Source organism: Epinephelus lanceolatus, chromosome 21 (assembly GCF_041903045.1).
Source record: "Epinephelus lanceolatus isolate andai-2023 chromosome 21, ASM4190304v1, whole genome shotgun sequence".
Lineage (NCBI taxonomy): Eukaryota > Metazoa > Chordata > Actinopteri > Perciformes > Serranidae > Epinephelus > Epinephelus lanceolatus.
The window spans coordinates 39,653,098-39,676,384 of record NC_135754.1 but is presented as its reverse complement, the minus strand read 5'-3'; the positions used below and the strand labels follow the sequence as shown (position 1 = coordinate 39,676,384).

The 23,287-nt window shown below is 41.3% G+C and overlaps 3 protein-coding genes across 6 annotated transcripts; 2 read left to right on the top strand and 1 right to left on the bottom strand.

The window, feature by feature from the left end:
* The first annotated feature begins 270 nt into the window (after window positions 1–270).
* On the top strand, window positions 271–9,883 carry msl1b (MSL complex subunit 1b). Of its 3 annotated transcripts, none has more exons than XM_033611498.2 (9): window positions 271–377; window positions 921–1,596; window positions 1,698–1,897; window positions 2,112–2,431; window positions 2,574–2,638; window positions 2,738–2,805; window positions 4,910–5,034; window positions 5,143–5,215; window positions 8,226–9,883. In XM_033611498.2, the coding sequence occupies exons 2-9, from the start codon at window positions 1,009–1,011 to the stop codon at window positions 8,314–8,316; spliced, it is 1,530 nt and encodes a 509-aa protein (XP_033467389.1). In that variant the 5' UTR covers window positions 271–377; window positions 921–1,008; the 3' UTR covers window positions 8,317–9,883. The 3 variants fall into 3 exon arrangements, with proteins under 3 accessions (XP_033467389.1, XP_033467387.1, XP_033467388.1); XM_033611496.2 differs by having other exon boundaries at window positions 2,112–2,473; XM_033611497.2 differs by lacking the exon at window positions 271–377 and adding an exon at window positions 523–657 and having other exon boundaries at window positions 2,112–2,473.
* Window positions 9,884–10,666: 783 nt separating this feature from the next.
* chmp2a (charged multivesicular body protein 2A) lies at window positions 10,667–16,697 on the bottom strand. Its single transcript, XM_033611499.2, has 6 exons — window positions 16,562–16,697; window positions 14,222–14,389; window positions 13,954–14,133; window positions 13,733–13,863; window positions 11,703–11,764; window positions 10,667–11,583 (listed from the first exon to the last, which is right to left on the bottom strand). Exons 2-6 carry the CDS (start codon window positions 14,387–14,389, stop codon window positions 11,462–11,464), a joined length of 663 nt encoding a protein of 220 aa, XP_033467390.1. The 5' UTR covers window positions 16,562–16,697; the 3' UTR covers window positions 10,667–11,461.
* Window positions 16,698–17,622: 925 nt separating this feature from the next.
* On the top strand, window positions 17,623–20,457 carry mrm1 (mitochondrial rRNA methyltransferase 1 homolog (S. cerevisiae)). 2 transcript variants are annotated; one of them, XM_033610617.2, is made up of 2 exons: window positions 17,623–18,870; window positions 20,259–20,457. In XM_033610617.2, exons 1-2 carry the CDS (start codon window positions 17,769–17,771, stop codon window positions 20,318–20,320), a joined length of 1,164 nt encoding a protein of 387 aa, XP_033466508.2. In that variant the 5' UTR covers window positions 17,623–17,768; the 3' UTR covers window positions 20,321–20,457. The 2 variants fall into 2 exon arrangements, with proteins under 2 accessions (XP_033466508.2, XP_033466507.2); XM_033610616.2 differs by lacking the exon at window positions 20,259–20,457 and having other exon boundaries at window positions 17,623–19,092.
* Window positions 20,458–23,287: the final 2,830 nt, after the last annotated feature.

Genomic DNA, 23,287 nt, shown 5'->3' with positions numbered 1-23,287 from the left:
TGTATATACAGTGTGTACTGTGTGTGTACTGTGTGTACTGTGTGTGTACTGTACATACAGTGTGTACTGTGTGTGTACTGTGTGTACTGTGTGTGTACTGTATATACAGTGTGTACTGTGTGTGTACTGTATATACAGTGTGTACTGTGTGTACTGTATATACAGTGTGTACTGTGTGTGTACTGTACATACAGTGTGTACTGTGTGTGTACTGTGTGTACTGTGTGTACTGTGTCGCCCCCTGCTGACGCTCTTGTCACCGAAACACAAGAAATGGCCAGCCAACAAATTACGCATGCGCAGTAGTCGGCGCTTTAAAACAAGTCTCGAGGAGGGAACATGAAGGCTCGCGCAGGTGGACCTGAATAACAGTCGAGGTGAGCTTCACACACAATAAATACATGTTGATAAAAACATGTCTGTCCGATAGTAAGTGTTTCATAACGAGGACGTTTTAATCGCTTCGCTCCGGACGCGCATTTTGTTGGTTAAGCTAGCCGGCTAACGTTAGCCTGCTAGCTTAGCTGTTATTGTTTTTCATGATTTCGCGAGAACCAAAATGGAGGAGAAGGCTGCTGCCAGTGTCCTACACAGCCACTCCCGAGTCCTTGTTTGAACCCCTCACTCTGAAATGTCTGCCCTCGTGCACCAGTGAGAGTAAGTCTTCCTAACATTACCAGTTTGTGTCCCAGTGTGTGTTTGTACCTCAGTGCTAATGTAGCTTAGCTTCAATTTCTAACCGGGTGAGCGATTTTAGGAAAAGGATGCCCGGGATCAGGCTCACTCTTGCTGCGTTAGTTCTTCGGTTTGTCCAAACATTAGCTGTTACATCTCACTCCCAGTTCAGAGACCGTTTTTGTCCTTTATTCAAACAGGCAACAGTAACACGACATATGTCTTTATTCGTCTTTGTCTTGTAGGACAGCGGCTGCTCAGTTCTCATGGGAGGTGTCTGTGGTTGAAATGCCCCGCCGAGGCGCTGCACGATGAACAGTCGCTGTGTTCGCCATGACTTTGAGGTCCACGCTGTTTCCAAATACAGGATTCAAGCAGGACGCTGACACCATCGACTGTGACAAAACGAGACCCGTGAGCCTCAAGAGAGAGTCCTGCGACTTTGTTATAGATGTTCATAACGCACACAGGGGCGACATAAAGGACTTAGACCAGAATTACATGACAAGCAAAGTTTCCCTCGCGGCCACAGCTGCAGAAGTAGTTAAAGGAGACAATAAAACTGTGGGGATATTGTCCCCTGTCAGACAAATGGGGGGTGAGGGAACCCCAGTGAAAGGTAAACCCCTCTCTGCTGACAATATGGATAATCCTCAGATGGCTGTGAACAATAACCCCAAGGATACAGGTGCAGATGATAGTGTGAAGGGGGTCGTCCCCGGAGTCCTTGGCACCGCATCCATTGAACTCTCCTCTGAGGGGAAGTGGAGGAACATCAGGAAGACCCCTGCCAATCCTCACACACAGGCCAACTGCCTCCGGCAGATTCTCCTCCTCCAACTGGACCTCATTGAACAACAGCAACAACAGCTGCAGTCCAAGGACAAGGAGATAGATGAGCTCAAAGCAGACAAGGAGACAGTATGTTTACATTTTTATAAACATATATTGGTGTGTTATATAATGTGTTGATTTTCAAAGCAGTTAAAGTTACATTTCTTTGTCCCTGTCTTTGTTTGCAGTTGCTCGCACGTATTGAGCGCATGGAGCGTCGCCTGCAGCTCACAAAGAAGGACCCACCGCGTGACAAACGCCTTTTCCAGCCCCTGGAGCCATGGACCCCTGACAAAGAAGATATGTGGGACCTGGATGTAGAGGAGAGTCCACAGCCCAATGCAGCCACTCAGCTCCCCTTTAGTCGCGGTGGCAAAGGTCAAAAGAGGTAAATTTAATACTGGGCTTGTACCTGCTCATGTGCTTTGTGGTATCAAATCAAAGCACATTAATGAAATGCATGAAGAAAAGAAGACAGTCTGCCTCTGTTCATTAAAATGTTATAATCTAACTTGCTCTGGTAAGACACTGAAAATAAGTTATTCAGACTTAAAATTCTTGTCACATTGTAGTAACTCTAATTCTTCTCTTTGCATGTGCAGGAAATCTTGCTTTGGAGATGCAAAAGCCCAGAAATCACGAGGCAAAAGTGCCAAGCTCAGCCCCCAAAAGCCTGAGATTCAGCCCGGCTCTCCTAATCAAAGAGAGCTGCGCAGTAAAGAAACCCCAGAGAAAAGCGTTCCCATGAGGTCAGGGGCAGAAAGGGACATTATGCTCCCGTGCAAAGAGGAGCCGGAGCAGAGCTGTCAGATTGAAGACCTGCCCTTCATGTCTACTACAGAGATGTACCTCTGTTGCTGGAACCAACCTCCTCTGTCTCCTCTGCGGGAGACTTCCCCTAAAAAGGAGGAAGAGGTGGCCAGTGAGTGGACTCCTCATGTAGTACATGATATGCTGATTGTTTGTAAGCGTAACCTATATCCCATCTTTAATCACTATATCCATCAAATGTCCTCAACTCACTACCTCTGAATAACTTCTTGTCCCTCCTTTCTTCCTCATAGTCCCGTCTTGGAGGGAAAATCACATAGAGCCTTTGGAGGAGGACCCCTCCTTTAACCCCCCCGAGGTGAGACACTAATAATTCTGCCTCTGGAGTTTGAAAAGTTGTCTCACATTAAATCCAAAAGCATTTGAATAACATGTGTGACTTTGTCTCTCCATCAAGCCGCTGGACGACAATGTGTTTTTGAAACGCCACTTGAAGCTTGAGTTGGATGAGAAGAGAAGGAAAAGGTATCAAACACTGACTTAAGTTATTTGATTTAAGACTTGAATAATATGTGCTTGTTCTTGAGTTTTGACCAGAGCCTGACTCACACTTAATATTTGAGATTAAATAAATAAGACTATTATGTATTGGCCAATATTTGTTTTGTAATTTAGTTTGGTTAATAAAGAGTTATGACTAAGATATGTACTGAGGGGGACATTTCACAGTTGTCAAGAAAATATCAACAACTATAAAAGTAATATTTAACTGGAAAATAATCGTAATGTCAGTAACAACAAACAAACTCAGACACTCAGACCCAGACACACCAAACCAGCATCTAAGAACTAGTGCTGACGAAGGCTGACTGTTGCGTTGCCTACTATCTCCTGTGTGTTAGCCAAAAAGTTGCACTTGCACACACCATAAAGACTATGGCCAACAGCTGACTAGCACGTACATTCTGCACCTGCGTGAGAGAAAACAAATCTCCATACCAGAAGACGATGGTAGTCATTCAAAAAAAGGGAAACAGAAAACCGACAGATTGAAGACGCTGGGGAGCCAGTTGGCACATTCACCACACAACCCGATGTTGGAAGAACAATAGCCCCTTTTACACTGCCAGATTTTACACTAATGTTGAGCCGTTTTGCTGGCAAGCTGTGAGCGTTTAGACACACAGAGCCGGATTGGCGAGTTGATCCGAGGTGCCCAATTTTCCTCCTCGTAGGGTAGACATATTGGTGGAACCCTTTTAGTTTAAAAAGACCGAGGCGGCCTTCCACCACGGGAGGGGCTGTTGATGACTTGTGGGAGGAGCTGTTGATGACTTGTGGGAGGAGCTGTTGATGACTTGTGGGAGGAGCTGTTGATGACGCCGCACGTGCGAGCTACTGGCGGTGGATAAACAGGAAACAGCTGATAGCAGGAATTAGCGAGCAGCTAGTAGCAAGAGGGAAACACAAACCTGACAGACACTGTAAAGATGAGCAACTGGGGAGACAAGGAATTGCGCGCCCTCCTTGTCCTCGCAAACGAAGAGGCCATTAACCGTCAGATGACGGGGACGGTGAAGAACGGGCCAACTTATGAGAGAATCGCCGAAGGACTGACCAGCCGCGGCTTCCCTCCCACGTCACTGTTTACGTCACACGCTGAGCTACACATTTTGTTACTTGCTCACGCCCCCCATTGCCCAGAAAAAGGCACATTCTGTATAAACAAAGGTAGGTAGGCGGCATTTTGCTGCACTCCCCGATTTTGTTTTTATACTGCCAATGCTGAAAAAAGACTGATTGGGCTTTCCTGCAAATTTGCACAACTCCTGTCTAAAAAGGGTTGTAGATATTTACTGTGCACTAGTGAATGATGACAAAAAAACACAGTTATTAACCGTTTCTGCTAAAAGACACGAGGGCTAAAAACGTAATCTTACCTTATATAGTTTGTTTTAATCTCACGCCCTCTTGAATTTAGTCATTTGTTTGCTTTCCTCACTTCTGCTTCTCCTCTCGTGAGCTGAGCTGAACTGCCAATCTGAGTGACTTTATTCACTGACGGGCTCTGCCAGCTCTGACGCTAATTCAACATGCTACATTGGTCAGAAAAAAAGCAGACAGGTCCGACTGGTGCCAACTGAGCAGGACACACTGCAAAGAGTAGGAGGTTAGACACTCACCAGTGGCCCAACACTGACCGAATGTCTGCGTTGTGTGTCAGGGCCCTAACACCACAAAACAGCCCATGAAACATTAACATCTGAGCAATGGTTAAGTGTACTGCACTGTAATACACACTGAATTAAGTAGTTTGATGTTGGCAAGCCTGTAATTTGGATATTAAATACATTTTATAGTTACAATAGCACAAAAGACCAATTCATCCTTTGTTATCTACTGGCATTAGATCACTGTCTATGCAGTGCAAGTTAGAGGAAGACTCTTCCCAAACATCATCATTTTATTATGATCACAGTTCATTTTTTTAAGATAGACATAAGAACAAATATATTGATTGAATTTGTGAAATGATAAAGCCGCCGGCCGTCTGTCAAGTCTGTAAGACAGATTTCTCACTCGTTCTTTCCTCTTCACTCTTATTTTTATTGATCTTCTGTGTTTTCAGGTGGGACATCCAGCGAATCAGAGAGCAGCGCATGTTTCAGCGTTTGCAGCAGCGTATGAACAGGAAGAAAGTCGTCCCAGAGACTGAGCCAGAGCTTTCTTCCTTCTACCCCGACACTGAAGATGGTACGGCTGCCTTACTTTATATTTTTTAAAATCTATTATTTATTTATTTATTTATGATTTGAAATGGATTCAAGAGATTTCTAACTTGATTCTTTTTATCTCTGCCAGTTGAAACTATAGTGATCACTCCCTTCTTGCCTGTGGTTGCATTTGGCCGGCCGCTGCCCAAACTCTCACAACAGTAAGTTTGTCATTAACTCTGCCGCATGACATCTCACTATATGATCAGCTCAGGCTGACATGGTCCATAAAGTCTGTGATTTGTCTTCTCACTTGATGATTCTGCACTGCAGGAACTTCAAAAACACATTTCCAAAAATGGTTAGAAGGTGATTAAAAAATGAATCAATAAAACAGTAATAAGGGTGAGGAAACCAGTGGGCGAGAGCAGCTATCAAACTATCTCATTTATGATATATTTGACAATCTGCTGTTTATTAGCAGTGGCTGAAATATTCCAAAAGGTCATTGTAGTTGTTGCAGTGGGGTTGTATGAGGTACATAATCAGTATAATGTTTTTACCTTGCCGTCAGTCCTCCAGCAGGGAATGAAGCTGTCTTCAAAGTAGTGTTTTCACGATACTGGAATTTCTAACTTTGATACAGTACCTTGAAAAAACATTATTATCTGATGTGTTTTTGATACCATGGGGGAAAACTGACACTGAGGGCAAATCTTTTATGAAAATATAAATGTAACATGGCTATAACGTGACAGCGATGACTTTTCTTCTCTTGGTTAGTATCAGAACAGCAGAATGACTCCGGCTCTCCCACACATTCATTTACTTGTGGCGGTCCACCATGATAACGACATCTGCTGCTATGTATTGATTTTTAATTTTTGGAGCTGGATTGATGATCAGGAGCGCTGTTGGGATATATGTATACCATTCAGTGTGTCACTGTGCCACACAGAGTGCACTCTGGGCACAGATGCAGCAGAATAACGTCAAACTTAACTGTTCGTTGTGCTGAGTTTAAAAGTTTGCATTGCTCTGATATTATCACACATTCATAAGGCAATAAAATGCAAGTAAAAAACAAAACCATGCTGCAAGACCTGTATGCCATCAGCAGCAAGACGCCAGCACTGTGAGTGAGTGAGTGAGTGAGTGAGTGGAGGGGCTATGGCTGTGGCTCAACTCACTGTCAGAGAGCGATAAAGAAGTATCAGTAGTATTGATACTGAGGAAAATAAGCATTGAACTGTTTCAGCTATTCTGAATATATGTATAAACACCACTTCAAAGCTGCCAGACTCCATTGACAGAAATGTACATGTTACCCTGCAGAACACGGGAGCTGCTGGTCCACCGCCGCCTCCATCAGTCAGTTTGTTTGATATATTTTGTGACTTTCGCATCCAAACTAACATGGCGTCCACAGCAGTGCGGTGCTTAGCGTCCGTGCTGGTCAGAGGAATATAGTGTTTTTTTGCAAGCAGACAACCGATGAGCAGAAAAAAAGAATACAGTATTTCTACTTGCAGATACAAAGAGTATATATAAGAGTATTGTGGGGTTAAGTAGTTTTAACAGCCTGATTTAAGACCTGTTAAATTCTCTTTGATTATTTTACATTGTGAAGGAGGGATGTGTAACAGAGGTATACATTATCAAACTGGGAGACACTCCAGTACATGATCTTTAAGTTGGTAAGGAAAACAGGGATTCTAGAAGGGATCTATTAATTTGTCAGCTCTAAAAAATGTGTCTGTGACTGTGGCACATATGGGATCCAGGAGAATATAGTTAATGTAGTTAACCCTTTGGGCCCTAGGCCTTTTTGGGAGTATTTAAGCTCATATCACAGTCATTATAAAGGCTACATACACATGCTATATCTTGTTTTTTTACATGTATCTCAGCATAGCAAGTTGGAAGAAGACATATTCTGCCATATATGAAGAGGGGAGACTCTCTGGAATCTGGCAATATAAGAACCATGATGGTGGGACATTCTGTCACTTCACAGCTGTCCAAAACATGTGGTTTGTGCCAGGCAGACATGATTGCCAGTATTTTTTCATTATTGCAAGAAATTCCATTGACTCATTCACAAGTCAAAAATCTGTTTTATCTGAAAGAAACATGCAATATTTACATCTAAGACCATAGAAAAATAGTCAAACAAGTGCAATGATGTCCTCCAAGATAATATTTGCCACTTTGTTTGCAGTAAAACAAATTCTGGAGGTTTTCTTTTCGACATGATCTTGACTCACTTCTCTGTGCTCCATGCTGCTCTTTGACCTGACCTGAACGTGACCTGAGGTTACGTCGTGCATGCATAATTAGGCTACAGTTGTCTGGGTGCGCTGATCTTCTTATGAATGCTTCAGTCATTGGAACAAAAGGCAAATTGCAGAAATGCTTTGTCATACAAAGTTTGATGGAGTGTATTGGACCATATATTGGACAATATGGAGATATTTGCATCTTGAAAGCCGGACTACAAATGTGGATAGACAGGGAGAAACACACACAAGCCTAAGACGTGGTAAGATACGATATTCCTCACTATATGAATTGACTGATAAGAAGATCTGTATAATGGATTGTAAAGAAATTCGTCAGGTTTTTATTTTGTAGACAATTAATCTGTATTTATAGCGTGATGGGATGACAGCACAATGATGTGTGTGGTATCACTGGAAAGCTCTCCTCCTGCGCTTTCATGTGATATGCGTGGCATTTCTGTGCGAGCCTGCCTTCGCGAGTAATCCATCCAACAGTAATGTGTGCACAGAGCTGTATGAAAGCTCTGTTATACATAATTTTAGTGTAACTTTATCATTGTTTACTGACAAGTGCTTGGTCTTGTTGGAAAGCTGTGGTTCCGCTGTTTCAGGTGATATGAGAGCTTCTCGCTATGACGCACGGTTGTGGACAAAATCCATAGAGAAGAACAGGTGTGAATTTGGATGCACTTTGCGTCGGTCGGGCCCGTAGGGTTAAGGTGTTAATATGTTGCAGCGTCATCATGCAGAAACCTGTCGGGTCATGTGAGGAAACCTTTGTAGAAGGTCTGGGGAAAATCGTATTTTGACGCTAAAACATATGAACTTCATCGAAAATTTGAAGGTTTGGATTTGAGTTTACTCCTGGGAAGCTACAGGATGATGAACTTAAAAACATAATGGACCCATCCTTTATGTTTCTATACTAACATGTTTATTCTTCCACCAGGAACTTCGAGCTACCTTGGCTGGATGACCGAAGTCGATGTCGCATCGAGGTGCCCAAAAAACACACTCCTCACCGGACCTGTCGGAAGTGAAACCCTGTTGTGTGGCGTTGACAGCGGAGAGATGCCGCCCCGTGCCCAGATTAGAAAATGCTATATTTGTCTTGCCTGTGGGGGGGGGAGACAAGTCATCAGTCGCTATGTACAACTGCTGTTGCTTTCAGTCTGAAGTTTGAACGTTTCCCCACTGACCAGCTGATCTCCTGCAGAATATTATAGAAGGATGGGAGACAGCTGTGACAGTGGGTGTCTCATTTTGATTAAATGCCTGATGCCACAAGATTACAGTCCCCGTGTTAGCCGCTGTTAAAAATTACAGTTTGTATCCCAAGAAAAGTGTATGAGCAGTTATGTGCATGTTCTGCAACATGTTTAAAATATGTTGTGTATCAGCTGTGCCATCCACAGCTGATTGATTTTATCACAGCAAAGTGGAGTTTCTGTCACTTTTAATGCAGACGGGATAAACTGACTCTAATCTTGAGCGCATTCATGCAAGGTGGAAAAAACCCATTGGTTGCCATTTTTGACTGAAATGTGGAACTTGAGCTGTTCGCCAGGAGCAATATGGCAGCAACTTTTTGGTTCTGGGTCATCCTACCACACTCATTCTCCCTGCCTTAGTGGGAAAAAAAATGTCAAACTCTGACTGTCTCGTGCTGTGTATTGCCTATATCGTTGTTCACACACAACTTCAAATAAAATTTTATCAATGTTTAGTGTGATATCGGGAGGTTTGAGCCACACTCAGCATGATGTCATGAAACAAGTGACAGGTTTAGCCAATCCGACGTCAGAAGAAGTTACAAAAAGCAACCCAATGATTGTTCTGTGTTCCTGGTTTGCTTTATGAAAACAACAGCACGGATGACTGGACAGGTGGTGACCCAGTGTTCTGTTTCTTTATTTTCAATGTGAGTTGCATGGACTCTATTTAGCTGTTTAAAAGAAAAACACGGTAGCATGGCTTCACCCCAGAAAGAGACTAATCTCTGCTCATTGGGCGAAAGAAACTACAAAATATTGTTGAAAGCATGACTTTTGGCTGCTCTGTCCAGTGAGAGCTGCTGCGTTCATCACAACAACACCTGATAATAACAGTCTTGATCTTTGGTGTTTCCAATCTTTACAATACGCTTACATCCAGTAAATATTAGGCAAGTTGTGTGTATGCATTTGGTCTCTTCAGGATTCAAGGGAACCATTTTAGAAGATAAATAAGCTTTCTAGGCGTAGTTCTAGCGATGTTCACCGGTATGCTCTTTAACATGCTGCCAGTTAATCTCTCCCTCTCTGAGTTCATCTCAGTCGCAGTGTTTCATTTCTTCCTCTATTCGTACATACGATGCAACGGCTTTCTGCAGCTTCAACACTTCGACTGCCAGGCGTATGTGTAGGCATATTTTGGAAATACAAAGTTAACTTTTTTTTCCCTGTACATAGCTTCCAGAAACAAATGTACATAAAACATGGCTGTTATTTTTTTATTATTTAATGTCGGACGTGTTGAGTACATTCAATATTGTTCTATGATTGTATGTTGACAAATTGACAGTTTTGAAAGTTACATTTTTTTGGAATAAAATTAACATGTCTACGATATTTGGATTTTGGTTTTGTTTGGGTTATTTTTAGGTTTGATGATTGAGATAAAAAAAATATATAATAGAATATTTTGATATCAATAAATACAAACACAAAAGTTTTTGATAAAGATCCTTTTAAATTTAGTTATTCAGGAACGGTGACTCAGATATACTCTAATTTGCTACGTCGCCTTTTAAATCCCCCAGTTTTCAGTTTATTGGAAAATGGAGTGGGATGTTTTTTTGTATTTTTTTTTTTGTTTGTTTATTTTTTTTGGTGATTTTGTGTCTCCATGCGGTTGTTTTGTGTTTATTTGTGACCATTTAGTGTCTCTTTGATGTCATTTAGTGTCTCCTCATAGTTAGATCTTTCTCCTCATGGTCATATTTTTCTCCTTGAGGTCATTTTGCGTCTCTCTCTCTGGCGCAGCCGAACAGGCGAGCTGGTGGCTGTGGATTAAGAGGAAAGATGCCACTTGGGCCCCGAAATATCACAACAGCAAGGTTCAAGGGAGTAGAAGAAGAGGGGGCGCACCTGGGACGCCAGGTGTTGCCGATGAGCCCTCTGGAGGTGCCTATCATTGAAACACCAGTGAAGGAGGGGACCCACCTGATATGATCCCAATGAAGCTCTTAACCTCACTACCCGTCTCTCCTGGTCTCTGCCTTCCCTCTGCTCTTTACTACCTTTCCTTAGACAGCATGATTACTGCCACTCATAAGTCTTTAACACAGACCTGTTCTCTCAGGCTGAGAAATACTTTCTCTAAGAAACTGAAATTCAGACAACCAGTTAGTTTAATCTGGAAAAAAATGTTTATTCAACAAAGAAAAGCAAAAACAGTAAAGTTTCTCAAGAAAAAACCAAAACGCCGCTGACTCTTACTAAAGTTTGGTGAAAATCCTGCCCATCTCAAAAACACCACTCCACCACAGTCACCAGGCAGGAGAGCCTTTCCACTGGAGAAGAGTCAGCTGCACACACCTCTCTCTCTCTATCCTTTATTATATTTGTGTAAAATAAACTGTGCCATTAGTAAATTCAGACAGATATGATGTTGAGATAAAACATCTTCATCTGGACCCCAACGACCGTCACCACCCACAGATAAACATAATCAAAAGTCAGCAGAGAGCTACAACAGCACATTTTATATGATGATGATGATGAAGATAAAGAACGCTAAACCAGCTTCATGTACAAAAAGTGCTGACATAAAATATCTGCCATGTTACCGTCTTTCATTTGGTTCCATTGTAGTGTTAATTTAAGGTGGGAAATGAGGTGCGTCGAGGAGTTAGTATTCACACACAGACTGCGAAATACATTTTCACTTTCAGACAATGTGTCACGCGGCATTTTCTTACATGAGAGACCTATGAAGGATAATGACCCTTGTAGACTTTTACTTTTTGTCTTTTGATAAAATACATAATACACGCATAAAATGAAAACAGCTCAAACTGAAAGCCACACACCTTCATGACACAGCTGAGTCGGCAGGTGTTCTGCCAGTTATACCTTCAGAAGACTCTAAACACAGAGATTGGAGTATCTGTATTAACACAGTGTCTGACACTTTGCTGTAGGTTTAAGTTCTCCTGAGGTTATTCAGCCGCTCCTCCAGATCGGCGTCAGCGTCGGCCAGGGCGGCTTGGGGCTCGGCTTTCTTTCCTCCGGCCACCGACAAGCTTCCTCCGGTGCTTGGGAGATCTGAAATGAGCAAAGCAATGGTCGTCCAATGATGTCACAAATGTGAAATACCAGAAAGAAGACAAAGGGAACACGGGAAGGATTCAAATAGTTGTGCTCAACGTGTTGGATTTTCTCACCTGACAGCTGATCAGACAGATTGAGACCCAGCTCATCCAGAACTTGGGACACGATGGCGTCACTGTAGTGAATGCAGAACATACACTGAGTTAGTTCAAAGCTCAGCAACCTTAACTATCAATAGAGCCAAAAATAGACCAAAAATAATTGTAAAAATCTGCTTAGAGCCACAAAACATATGCAAGTCTTATGGTAACCCAGTCGACATTAGCACAAGGTGGCTGCTGCAGAGGGCTGCTGATGATTATTTGGTACTTTAACTGTCTAGTGTCTGCGGTGAGAGCAAACAAATCTGTCAAAGCACCATTAAACCCTCTAATTTCCTTTAAGACTTCTATTTTCTCTGAATTGAAATCCACTGCTGGCCTCGCTGGGGAAGCTCAAGATAAGTTACTATAAAGGTTTGTTAAAGTTTAGAGGAAAAGGCGGTCGACGTATGACGCACATTTTAGTTGACGAAATGTTCAAAACGAAGGAATACTTTGCACAATTTTAAACAGGTGCGTGGGCGAGGGATGAGAAGAATAAGACTGCACACTATATATATCAAACCTATCTATTTTAATGCTGCTGCAAAGTTTCGGTGACGAGACCTCCGTCAGGCAAACGAAATGTTGAAACTTTTTTTCTGTATTCACATTCTTACAATGTACAAATTTATTTTGGACAACAATGATAGATAAAAATGTAAATGTAAAAAAAAAAAAAAAAAAAGTGATGTTTTGTCAAAGCCACAAGGACCCAGTGAAGAGGGGCCACGTGTGGCTCTGGAGCCCCTGAGTTACTCAGGCCCTGTTTAGACAACAACGGTTTCTCTAAAAACGTAAAGTCTGTCCTTTGCGTTTTAAAAAACTTCTGCATTTATATGACGACGTTACTGAAACGATCCCCGTTCACATGGAGTCGCAAAATCTACTGGAAACGCTGTAGTATGCACGCCAGGCCAATGGGTAGCAGTGTAAATTTGCAAAGCAACACCACGGCATGACGCCATGCGCCTGCGCTGAAGCGCCTTTCTCTACGACACGGTGATTACAAACCAAAACAAAGAAGACACAATGGCGAAAGCATGCACAGATAACTTTGTCTGGATGGACGACGAGGTGGAGTTGCTACAGTAACAGATCTACACTTCACTTCAAATCAACAGGGTGAGCAGCACAAACAGAGCTCTGCATTGTTGTTGTGACGGTCGGCGTGCCTAGTGACTGGAACCGTAATGCGCATGTGTAAAAAGTCTCCGTTTTCAGAGGAACTGCATATTGCAAGTTTACATGACAATGGAGATGCTGCCGTTTCCAAAAAATTGCACTCTTTTATTATGGGGAAATGTGCTTTGGCCTTCTTGCTGAGAGCTGGATGAGAAGATTGACATCAATCTCATATCTGAACGGTAAATATGAAGCTACAGCCAGCAGACGTTAGCTTAGCTTAGCATGGAAACAGAGGGAAACTGTTAGCCTGGCTGGAGATAGTACAACACATAAACCCCCATAAAACCACAATGCAGTGTTTTTACACTTGGTTTTTGGAATTTATTGTGTTAATTATTGAGCTTTAGAAACATGGACATTGGATTAAGGACGTTGTAAAGGATCGTATGCACGCCTCTTTGTCACCTGGCAACCATTTTTAACTTCTTTAGCAAATATGGAAGCTGAAAAATTGTAATGAAACATGCTGTACTCTCCTAATTATGTCACACAGATTAATTAATCTGTCGTCATTTATTTGTTTTTCGTTCTTGTCTCTTGGATTTCCTTTGGCTGGTCTGGCTTCCCGTGTTTGCTCCTGGGTTGGTGGGTGGCGTTGTCTCTTTGTCCTTGTTGGTTCAATGTTTGTTTGTTGACGCTCTGTGCATCTTTATTATCAACAACAATACCTTGTTTAAAAAGAACTGATGTTTTCTTTCACTCCTTTGGTGAGTAGTGACTTTAATGAATGCTCACTGTTAAATAAAGATGGTACCTAAATGTGCAATGACAGGTTTGTACAAAAATAAGTGTTTGGATGCGTCTGAGTCGCTCACCTCTCCTCCTCATCATCCTCATCACCCATGGCGTCGTCAATAGCGTCGTTCATCATCTCCTCCTTCATGTCCATGATTTCACTCTGTTTTTCAAATTCCATCATGATCTTCTGAATCTGAGGCAGTTTCAGCTGTGGAGGAAAAAATAAATATGAGTCAGCTTCAGGAGGGTTCTTTGTTTATTTCCATCAAACAGTGTGTCTGTGATTTCTTGGACAGACCTGTTTGTTCATGGTGGCCATGGCTTTGGTGACGCCTTTCATCGCCTGTGCCATGCTGTTGTTGGACTTGAGCGTCTGTATCTTTAGACTGACAGCCTGAATGTTGGCTCTCATCATGATGAACTTCTTGACGTAGCGCCGCGTGCGAACTAAGTCTTTCGCCATGATCTTGACGGCGTCCTGCACAGATTAATAACAGCACACATCACGGTTAGGGTTCCATATTATTCTCTCCTCATGAAACACAAGTTATTTTTCTTCGTCTCACCATTTGTCCTTGTTTGGCCAGTTTCTTTATGTCAGCGATGATCTTCTTCTCCTGTTGCTCCAGTTTCTGACGCTCTCGGTCCAGTTCTCTCATGGCTCGGTTGAGCGCCCTCTGATTCTGCCTCAGCATCTCCTCCGGAGTCTTCCTTCTCCCAAACAGTTTGTCCATCTGTTAGAAAATACCAAAAGTAGAATGTCAATAAAGGCAAGCTGAACAGGTTCTCTTGAAAACTAAAATACATTAGTACTGACGTGATTCATCAATTAATCCAGTGGTTCCTAACCTCTTTCCTGAGGGACCCCTTTTCTATCATTATAAACTGACGGTCCCGACTATGGGACATATCTTATTTCATATTATATTTAATGCATGGCAGTAACAGCTGTGTAATCAACCCAAACAGTGAAGGCAGTAACTTTGTGTTAAACAAGCAATTTGGACGAATTTTAGCAGATTATTTTCTGTGAACATTGCATCATATTTGTAGGAACTTTTTATACAATTTTCTGTCTCTAATATGTTTTTATGTTTGTTTTTTAACAATCACACACACTTTATAGGCCTCTCTTTGACAGATTCAGTGTTTTCTTCTCCTGATAATTGCTGCATGTTCTGTTAGCCCTTTGGTTGGTTAAACTGCATACTTTCCTAACGCAGGTCAAGCCTGATAAACAGAGTGAAGACTCTGTGACTTCAGCTTGTGCTAAATTCTTCACCATATGTTTATCCTGTGAGAATTACAAGTTTATATCTTCAGTAATAATCTAAAGTTTAACAATGTCACTCTGTTTTCTTCTCTCTTCTTTCTTTTCTAAATGATCGTAGGCCTGCAGTATATTTAAAAAAAAAAAGTTTTCCTAATCTCTGTAAAATCAAGAACGGGCCTGGCGACCCCCACGTGAAGCTTTGGCGACCCAGAAAATGGACATTTGTGTTTTGAAAATAACTGAAATAAAGTTAAGATTCTCTGTCCAGCTGATAGATTAGCAAATGTACACGGTGTATTAATCGATGAGTTTAGTATCACAGTGAAGCTTCAAAGCAGTGTATTGCTGCAACCCTACGTGTAAGACTTTAATAATTGAGATAAAGCCTGTAGGAAATAAGTGACGTACTTTACAGCTCATTGAAATGAAAGATTATTAACATGACAGGTGAATTTGGTTTTGGTCTGTTTGGATAACAGATCAATAAACAATGATTATCTGTCGATCAATCTGATGATTATATGAAATATATTTGTTCTTGCTGTTTCTCTAAAATGTCAGATTATAGAAAATAATCAGTTTCCCAAAGTCCAAAATGACATTATCACGTCTTGTTATGTCAACGGATTTTCACGTAACCGCCACAGAGGAGCAAAGAAACACATTTCAGAAGTGGAAATCAGAGAATATCAACTTTTATTCTTTAAACTGATTAATCGATTATCAAATCAGTTGGTCACTGATGTTGATAGTTGACAACAGGTCTGACTGATCGTGAGGAAAAAGTAGTTTAACTGAGATTTAATGTGTAAAACTGAAACAATTAATTGACTGACAGAAAATTAATCACTATTTTTGTGTGTGTGAGACTCTTCATTAGTAAAGTGACTGAAGTTATCAGATAAACGTAGTGAAGAAGTAACGTTACAGTGTGTCCCTCTGAGAGCTGTAACGTTAGTGGAGTATAAAGTACTGTAGTAAAGAAGTACAGTGTGTCCCTCTGAGAGCTGTAACGTTAGTGGAGTATAAAGTACTGTAGTAAAGAAGTACAGTGTGTCCCTCTGAGCTGTAACGTTAGTGGAGTATAAAGTACTGTAGTAAAGAAGTACAGTGTGTCCCTCTGAGAGCTGTAACGTTAGTGGAGTATAAAGTACTGTAGTAAAGAAGTACAGTGTGTCCCTCTGAGCTGTAACGTTAGTGGAGTATAAAGTACTGTAGTAAAGAAGTACAGTGTGTCCCTCTGAGAGCTGTAACGTTAGTGGAGTATAAAGTACTGTAGTAAAGAAGTACAGTGTGTCCCTCTGAGAGCTGTAACGTTAGTGGAGTATAAAGTACTGTAGTAAAGAAGTACAGTGTGTCCCTCTGAGCTGTAACGTTAGTGGAGCATGAAGTAACGTAGTTAATGTACTTGTTTCTAACAGTGTATCAGCCATGTTAGCGCTGCTATGACCTCATGTTTCCTGGATAATATTACTCAGCGGTTCTTAATGTGACTGGAGGCCTGTCACAATCTCGGTTCAGCCCTGTTTTAGCTGCTTCTGTCTCAGACCTGTCCAACATCTTCTGATGTAGCGCCGCCATGTCAGATTGAACCCGGCTGTGAGGGAGCGGATCCCCGCAGTGTTTCTCTCACCTGGTCGTTTGATGGCGGTGATCCGTAAAGATGTTTAAAGCGTCTTCTCCGACTCCGAGTCGAGACAAATTCGAACGATTATTTGTTTTCTTTCCTACACTTCCGTGTTGCGATAGTTTCACTTCCGGGAAATGACGTAGCCGCGTAGTTTCGAGCGTCAAGTTGAAAGTGGGTGTTCACGCGGCCGGGGAGGAAACGGAAGCTTTCAAAATAAAAGATGAGGCTCGATAGGACACTTTTATTGATCCCCAGTGGGTTGTTGCAGCAGAACAAGGACAGAAAGAAATACAGATTATTAATAAGTAAGTAAGTTAGTATGATACTTAATAATAAGACGGACATAAACTAATAAGAAGTTTAGGGTAGAATGAGAAACTATTAAAGAGCATTTGGAGACAAAATGACTCGTTCATATGACAGTGGTGTGATTAATATGTAAACAGTATTTACCAGACTAACATATGATATGATATCATAGCATACGGTGCAAGAGTTAATGTAAATTAACGTATAGAGAAAGTGATATGAGACATAATCAGTGTTGGGGAGTAACTAGTTACATTTAACTAGTTACATGTACTTAAGTTATATCCGAATATATTCTTTTCTTTTTTAGCTTCACTGCCCAGAAAAGTATTATATTATATTATATTATTTTATATTATAGAAAATGTTAGAATTTGGTCTACCTTATATAATATTTTATTAATTAAATTATACGTTTTTAATTCTTCTTAAATTTTTGGCTTATAAACACTTTTTATTATAACTTTAAGTGTGTTATTAGTATTTATTATTATTTCTTGTATTTGTTCTGTATTCATTTTGATGATGTGATATGTTGCTAGGTTAGTTACAGATTTATTTCATACTTTTCCCCTAAATGGAAAAGGTTTGTGCCAAACCCTTGTAGGCTTTTATTTTATAGGTAAAAGCACGCTACTTCCGGTTGTAATCTCGCGTTATTTACGTTGCCGGATTGCACATGTGCGACTGAACCAAAGGCCACAGCCGTGTCAGCTATGGAGGGAGACAGTTGGTGCTGATGGCTGAACAAAGGAAAGTCCTTCCGACAGATTCTCAGTAAAATCTGCGGACTCATCATTTCTGGATTGAAGGATCATTATCTCTTCATCATTAGCTGAGTCACGTTTCTCTGAGGCAGTCCCAACTCTTACTGCCTCTGGACACATCCAGCCACTTCAATATGTGGGTGTTGAGTGTTGCACATCAGCACAAGTTGCTCCTCGTTGGGACTAGAAGATTGCACAAGTCTGCATTATTTTTACGAGTGGGCTGTTATCACGTCTCAGCCTTTGTCCTGCACCCAGAGGACAGCAGCATCAACCCTGTGGTGAGGAGACGACACAGTGTGATAAATACTTCCGGTGTCCAACACAAACCTGTTGTACCAGATGGAAAGCGAGATCATAAGAGGTCAGTTCTGAGTAAAGTGCGGAAGAATGAGACCCCAGTGTTGCAGAAACCAAGTGAGAGGAGGGGGGGGGACAGCAGAGTGTCATCTGAACTCAGGAGACTGAGTCTGGAGGATTTCCCCGAGCAGAAGGAGAGGATGGAGGGTCAGAGGTCAACACTGAACTCCAAAGCTGAGAGCTATGAGGTGCTGTTTGGCGTCGCTCCCTGTCTCTTGGCTCTCTCTCAGGGCAGAAGGAAGGCCCAGAGGCTGTTTGTAAAAGATGGCGAGGCCTCTCACAGGGCGTCTGTGTTACAGGTGTGTGAGGAGGCTCATCGACAAGGAGTACAAGTCCAGCGGGTCAGTAAGAGGGATCTGGACAAGATGTCTTCTGGGCGAGTGCATCAAGGAGTATGTCTGCAAGCAAGTCCTCTGAGCTACCTCACAGAGGACAGAAACTCTGCACCCAGCAGAGGAGACGCCCCTCTCTGGCTCGTCTTGGAGAGAATTCAGGACCCGATGAATCTCGGCGCCATCCTGCGCTCAGCTTACTTCCTCGGTGTGGACAGAGTCGTCAGCAGTCTTCGCCACAGCTGTCCGTTGTCTCCAGTGGTCAGCAAGGCCAGCTCAGGCGTCATGGAGGTGCTCGAGGTGTATGGGTATGAAGACCTTGAGGACATGCTGGAGTTGAAGGTGGCTCAGGGCTGGCAGGTGGTTGGCACGGTGGGAGCTGAAGCACAGGAGTCCCAGATTCCTGTCACCCAGTGTGCAGACTTTCACATGACTAAACCCACGGTGTTGCTGATGGGAGGTGAGGGGGAGGGACTGTCCCAGCAGCTGCTCTCTCTGTGCCAAACTCTCCTCACCATCCCAGCTGGTAGAGAGTTGTTCCCAGGTATAGAGTCTCTGAACGTCTCTGTAGCTACAGGCATTCTGCTGCACTCCCTGCTGTTGTCCAGGAGCTCCACCACATGATGACCTCCATAAACACCTGTCTGTACTCTACAACAGAGGCAGGAAGGGAACTGACAAGTAGACATGTTGATATATGTGAAACTGAACACTTTACTGCAGTCTTCAGATACGGCTTAAAGGTCCAGTGTGTAGGATGCAGGGGGACATATTGGCAGATATGGAATATGATAAGTATGTTTTCTTTAGTGTTTAATAACCTGAAAATAACAATAATTGTGTTTTTGTTACCTTCGAATCTTAGTGGGTCCTCGTTTATGGAGATCACCATGTTCCTACAGTAGCCCAGAACAGACAAAACATTTGGTTTTCACATTGGCCACTTTAGTTTGCAGCTCTCCGTGATGACATCTCGTAAAAATGCTGATTTTTTTTTGTGTGGAACTGTTTTATCCACTGTTTAAAGCAGTTTAAACTACTGGTGTCCAATTGTTTTGGGGAGAGACCTCTGCTGCTAATTCAGCTCCTAGTTAAAACCTGCTAAACATCTAGATCTCAAGTTATCAGAGAAAATAGCACACATTAGCAAGTATTAGGCTAGCAGCCCATCTCCGACATGCCCAACACCGTTGGAGAAACACTGATTTGTAATGTGGAACTGCTTTATTCAGTGATTTTACTGGTTTAAATCAGGGTTCCATTTGTTTTGGAGAGGAAGAGACCTCTGTGGATAATTCAGCTCCTGGTATAAAGCTCCTGAACAATGAACACTGAAGGAACTCTAACCAGGAGCAGTTTCAGCTGGTTGCAATCTGCATTCCTCACCGCTAGATGCCACTAAATCCCCTAAATCTTACACACTGAACCTTTAAAGGACAAGGACAACAGTATTCTATATTTGTCTCCTGATAGTAAATTCAAATAATGAATGTATCTACTAACAAGCACTGTGTGTGTATCAGAGGCTGATATATCCTCTTTCTCTGTGCCGTAGAACTCCGTTGTTGTCTATTAAAACTATTAAAACACACTAGAGAGCCACAGCATATTCTCATTACCATGAAGGTACACACTATAATATTTAGACTCAATCCTGCAGACACGTTCCTACTGCCACTAATACCCACTAGAGCACCAAATGTGAATTAATCCGCTGCTGAAAATAGTCCCCAACAAATGCACAGTTTCCTCCTGTTTGAGTAATGTTTGATAAAAATGACAGTGCTCCACAGTTTAAATGAAACTATATATTTGTGACACAACGTATTAAAGGTATACTATGCAGGGTTGTTGGTTGATGTTTGTAACAGTAAAATCCAACCACAGATTCACTCCTGTTTGACATTTGGCCTTTCTATATCTGTGTTTCAGTGCTGTGTCTCTTGGATGTGTGCTGCTTTTGGGCTGACAGCTGGTCCCCTATCTTTTTATAAAGTCCTGCCCTTACCTGAGTGCTGTGGGGGTGCATGCCCTTACCTGAGTGCTGTGGCGTACACACCTGTAAATGTCCCAAACACAGAAAATAAGACAATATAGGCAGAGGGCAGAGTTTATTTGTTTGTTTTAGACAAAATCCTGCCTAGCTTGTCTCTATCTGACTTTCCTTCAGTGACTTAGGGACATCTAGAGGTATTGTGAGACAGATAAGACATTCAGTCTTGTAGCAGGATTTGTTGACAGTAAGATGAGTATAGAATAAGACTGTTCTTATCCATTAAAATGTTGCACTGTTGCCTAATTGGAATAGTTAAAATTATCATGTGTCTGAGTGTTTTTTCCATTCTGTATGAAAAACAAATTCCATGTACTCTGGGCTGTGTGCCCATTAAAGTAAAGTTAATGAGGTCTAAACAGCTGCAAATTCTATTTTTAATAAAATACACTTGATCATATTGACTCTTGCACGTATATGTCAGGTTTTCTATTTGTTTCTGTCACACACACTCACACTATCGACATGAGCTGTCAGGGTCATCTACTGCTGAGTGCACCAAGGCCATGTTCAATGGTCATTGATATTTAAGACTGATTTAGGTGCAGTTATTAGCCAGAAAAATAATTAATTAAGAAACAGGTTAGTGTTTCTCCACCACAGTTACACTGCATGGCATTGTGGGGATTTTTGAAACCCGGCTGCAGGTCTCTGCTCCCGTTCTGAAACAAGAGCATGAGTGAGGTCCAACACTGATGTTCGATGATCATGTCTGGATCACAGGTGGTTTATCAGTTCATCAGGTGTTGGACAGGGTTGAGGTCAGGAGTCAGTCAGTGCAGGCCAGTCAAGTTCTTCCACACCAAACTGGGAAACAAAGTCTTTATGGATCTGGCTCTGTGCACAGGAGATACTGTCATGTTGGAACAGGAAAAGGACAAACACAAACTTCTGACAGAGATCGAAGGACACTGTTGTCTGAAATATAACTGTTTGTTGGACCATTCAGATTTTACTTCATTGGAATTAGAGAAAAGTCACCCTAGATCAAAAGTACACAAACTTTTCTCCATATGTTTTTTACTTGTGTTCTTATTACAGATGTATCTTATTATTTTTCACTTCTGTATTTCTCTGAACTTATTCTGTCTTTATGCTGCTGCAACACCTACATTTTGTCCTCAGGGGATCAATAAAGACTTCTCTTACCTCACTTTACTTGGACCTTACTACAGAACTATCCTCTGGGAGCTCCTTTTACTATCTGTGATTGTATTTGCACAACTTGTATGTTTTCTATTATTGCACCATATGTCTGGACCTTGTTCTCTACCTACTTTTGAATGTAGTTGTTTACACCTTATGTCCATTTCTTTATTCTTTTGTTCTGCACCAGAGGAGACCAACAGAACAACATTTTGTTCCTCTGTGTACCACACTGTATTTAGATGGATGACAACAAAGTATTTGCCATCTCTTCACTCTCATATCTCTGAACTAGACAATAGCTGCAAACAAAACTGCCATGGGTTGTAAGGCCCTGTATGTTTCTGAGATGGAGTCTCCTGGATGTTTGTGGCCATGTGGTCCTTGTCACTTTACATTACACTTGTCACTTTATATCAGGGATGTCAAACATACGGCCTGGGGGCCAGAACCGGCCCGCCAAAGGATCCAATCCGGCCCGCTAGATGACTTTGCACACCTAATGTAGATGCACATGAGAAGGCTGAGAGGTTTCAGGAGCAATTTAAAACTTCAGATTGTAAATGGTTTGTAAGGCAGGGATGTCTTATCCTGCTTCTTCAACAGGTTCTACTTCAGTGGAAAATCATGAATAAAAGCACATGTGATGAAAGTGAGTAGCCGACTGACTGAATGTGGAAAAACACTTAATTTTTCTGAGGCTATCACAGGATGTTCATCATTTGTTTTGTAAAAAAAAAAAGAATGAATGTTTTCAGAATGGATTTCTTTACACTAAAAAAAGGAAAACTTTTAGAGGGGTTGATATTTATAGGTTATTATGCACTGGTTTAACTGGTCTGTATGTGGCCCCTGAACTAAAGTGAGTTTGATACTCCTGCTTTATATTATACTGTCACTTTACCTTTATATACTTTTACTTACTGCTTTACAAACTGTTCACACCTCTCCATATGTATATCATCATTATTATTATTATTATTATTATTATCTTGTATATACATTTACTACATTCCTGTTTACATTTAGTTTTTTAATTTGCAATATTGTATACACATTCATATTATTTTATTTATCTATATATTTTAAATGTCACCTTTTATGTCTTAGATTTATATTTAGTTTTACTTGGGGGTTTATTTTCCATTTTCTTAAAAAAAAAAAGTAAATAAAAATATATAAAATACATGTAGGGTGCCTGAGGGCTATATAACTTATATAGCTGTCCAGTAAATATACTATACAATATGTGTGTGTTTAAATTATCACCGACATACAGTATTTGTAAGTTAAAGATGTATATCGTGTGTAGCCTATAAGATAAGATAACTTAAGATAATTCACATTACAGCAGCTCATAGCACAGATAGAAAAGCAAGTTGAATGGCAATAGAATACTGATAGAATAAAGATAAAATACAAAAAGATATATATCAGAATAAGAAAAATATAAAATGTAAAGTACTAAATTTAGACACAACTATACACTCAATACCATTTACACTATATACACCTTTCACATATAGATTTTATTTCTATTTTATCTTTTGTAATATTTTTACCCTCTGTTAGCACACAATCACTCCTCCCTTTCTTTGTCTGACTCCAGTTTTTGTAAGGTGTGAGTCTCATCTTATCTCTTATCTCGTCTTAATGCTGAGAGTTATGTGGTGAGAATAATAAACATGAGCTTGATTTTTTTCTTCTAATAAAGTACAAAAAATAAACATCTGATTTTCTGCAGACCTTGAGAGCATTTTGC

Excerpts from the sequence above, each read along its gene's own strand:
- msl1b (XM_033611496.2), top strand. The coding sequence starts at position 1,009 with ATGACTTTGAGGTCCACGCTGTTTCCAAATACAGGATTCAAGCAGGAC. Across the intron at positions 2,639-2,737 it reads CCTCCTTTAACCCCCCCGAG|CCGCTGGACGACAATGTGTT; the intron begins GTGAGACACTAA and ends CTCTCCATCAAG. Across the intron at positions 5,216-8,225 it reads CTGCCCAAACTCTCACAACA|GAACTTCGAGCTACCTTGGC; the intron begins GTAAGTTTGTCA and ends TTCTTCCACCAG.
- mrm1 (XM_033610616.2), top strand. The coding sequence starts at position 17,769 with ATGTGGGTGTTGAGTGTTGCACATCAGCACAAGTTGCTCCTCGTTGGG.
- chmp2a (XM_033611499.2), bottom strand. The coding sequence starts at position 14,389 with ATGGACAAACTGTTTGGGAGAAGGAAGACTCCGGAGGAGATGCTGAGG. Across the intron at positions 11,765-13,732 it reads GAGGATGATGAGGAGGAGAG|TGACGCCATCGTGTCCCAAG; the intron begins GTGAGCGACTCA and ends CATTCACTACAG. Across the intron at positions 11,584-11,702 it reads TCTGTCTGATCAGCTGTCAG|ATCTCCCAAGCACCGGAGGA; the intron begins GTGAGAAAATCC and ends TGCTCATTTCAG.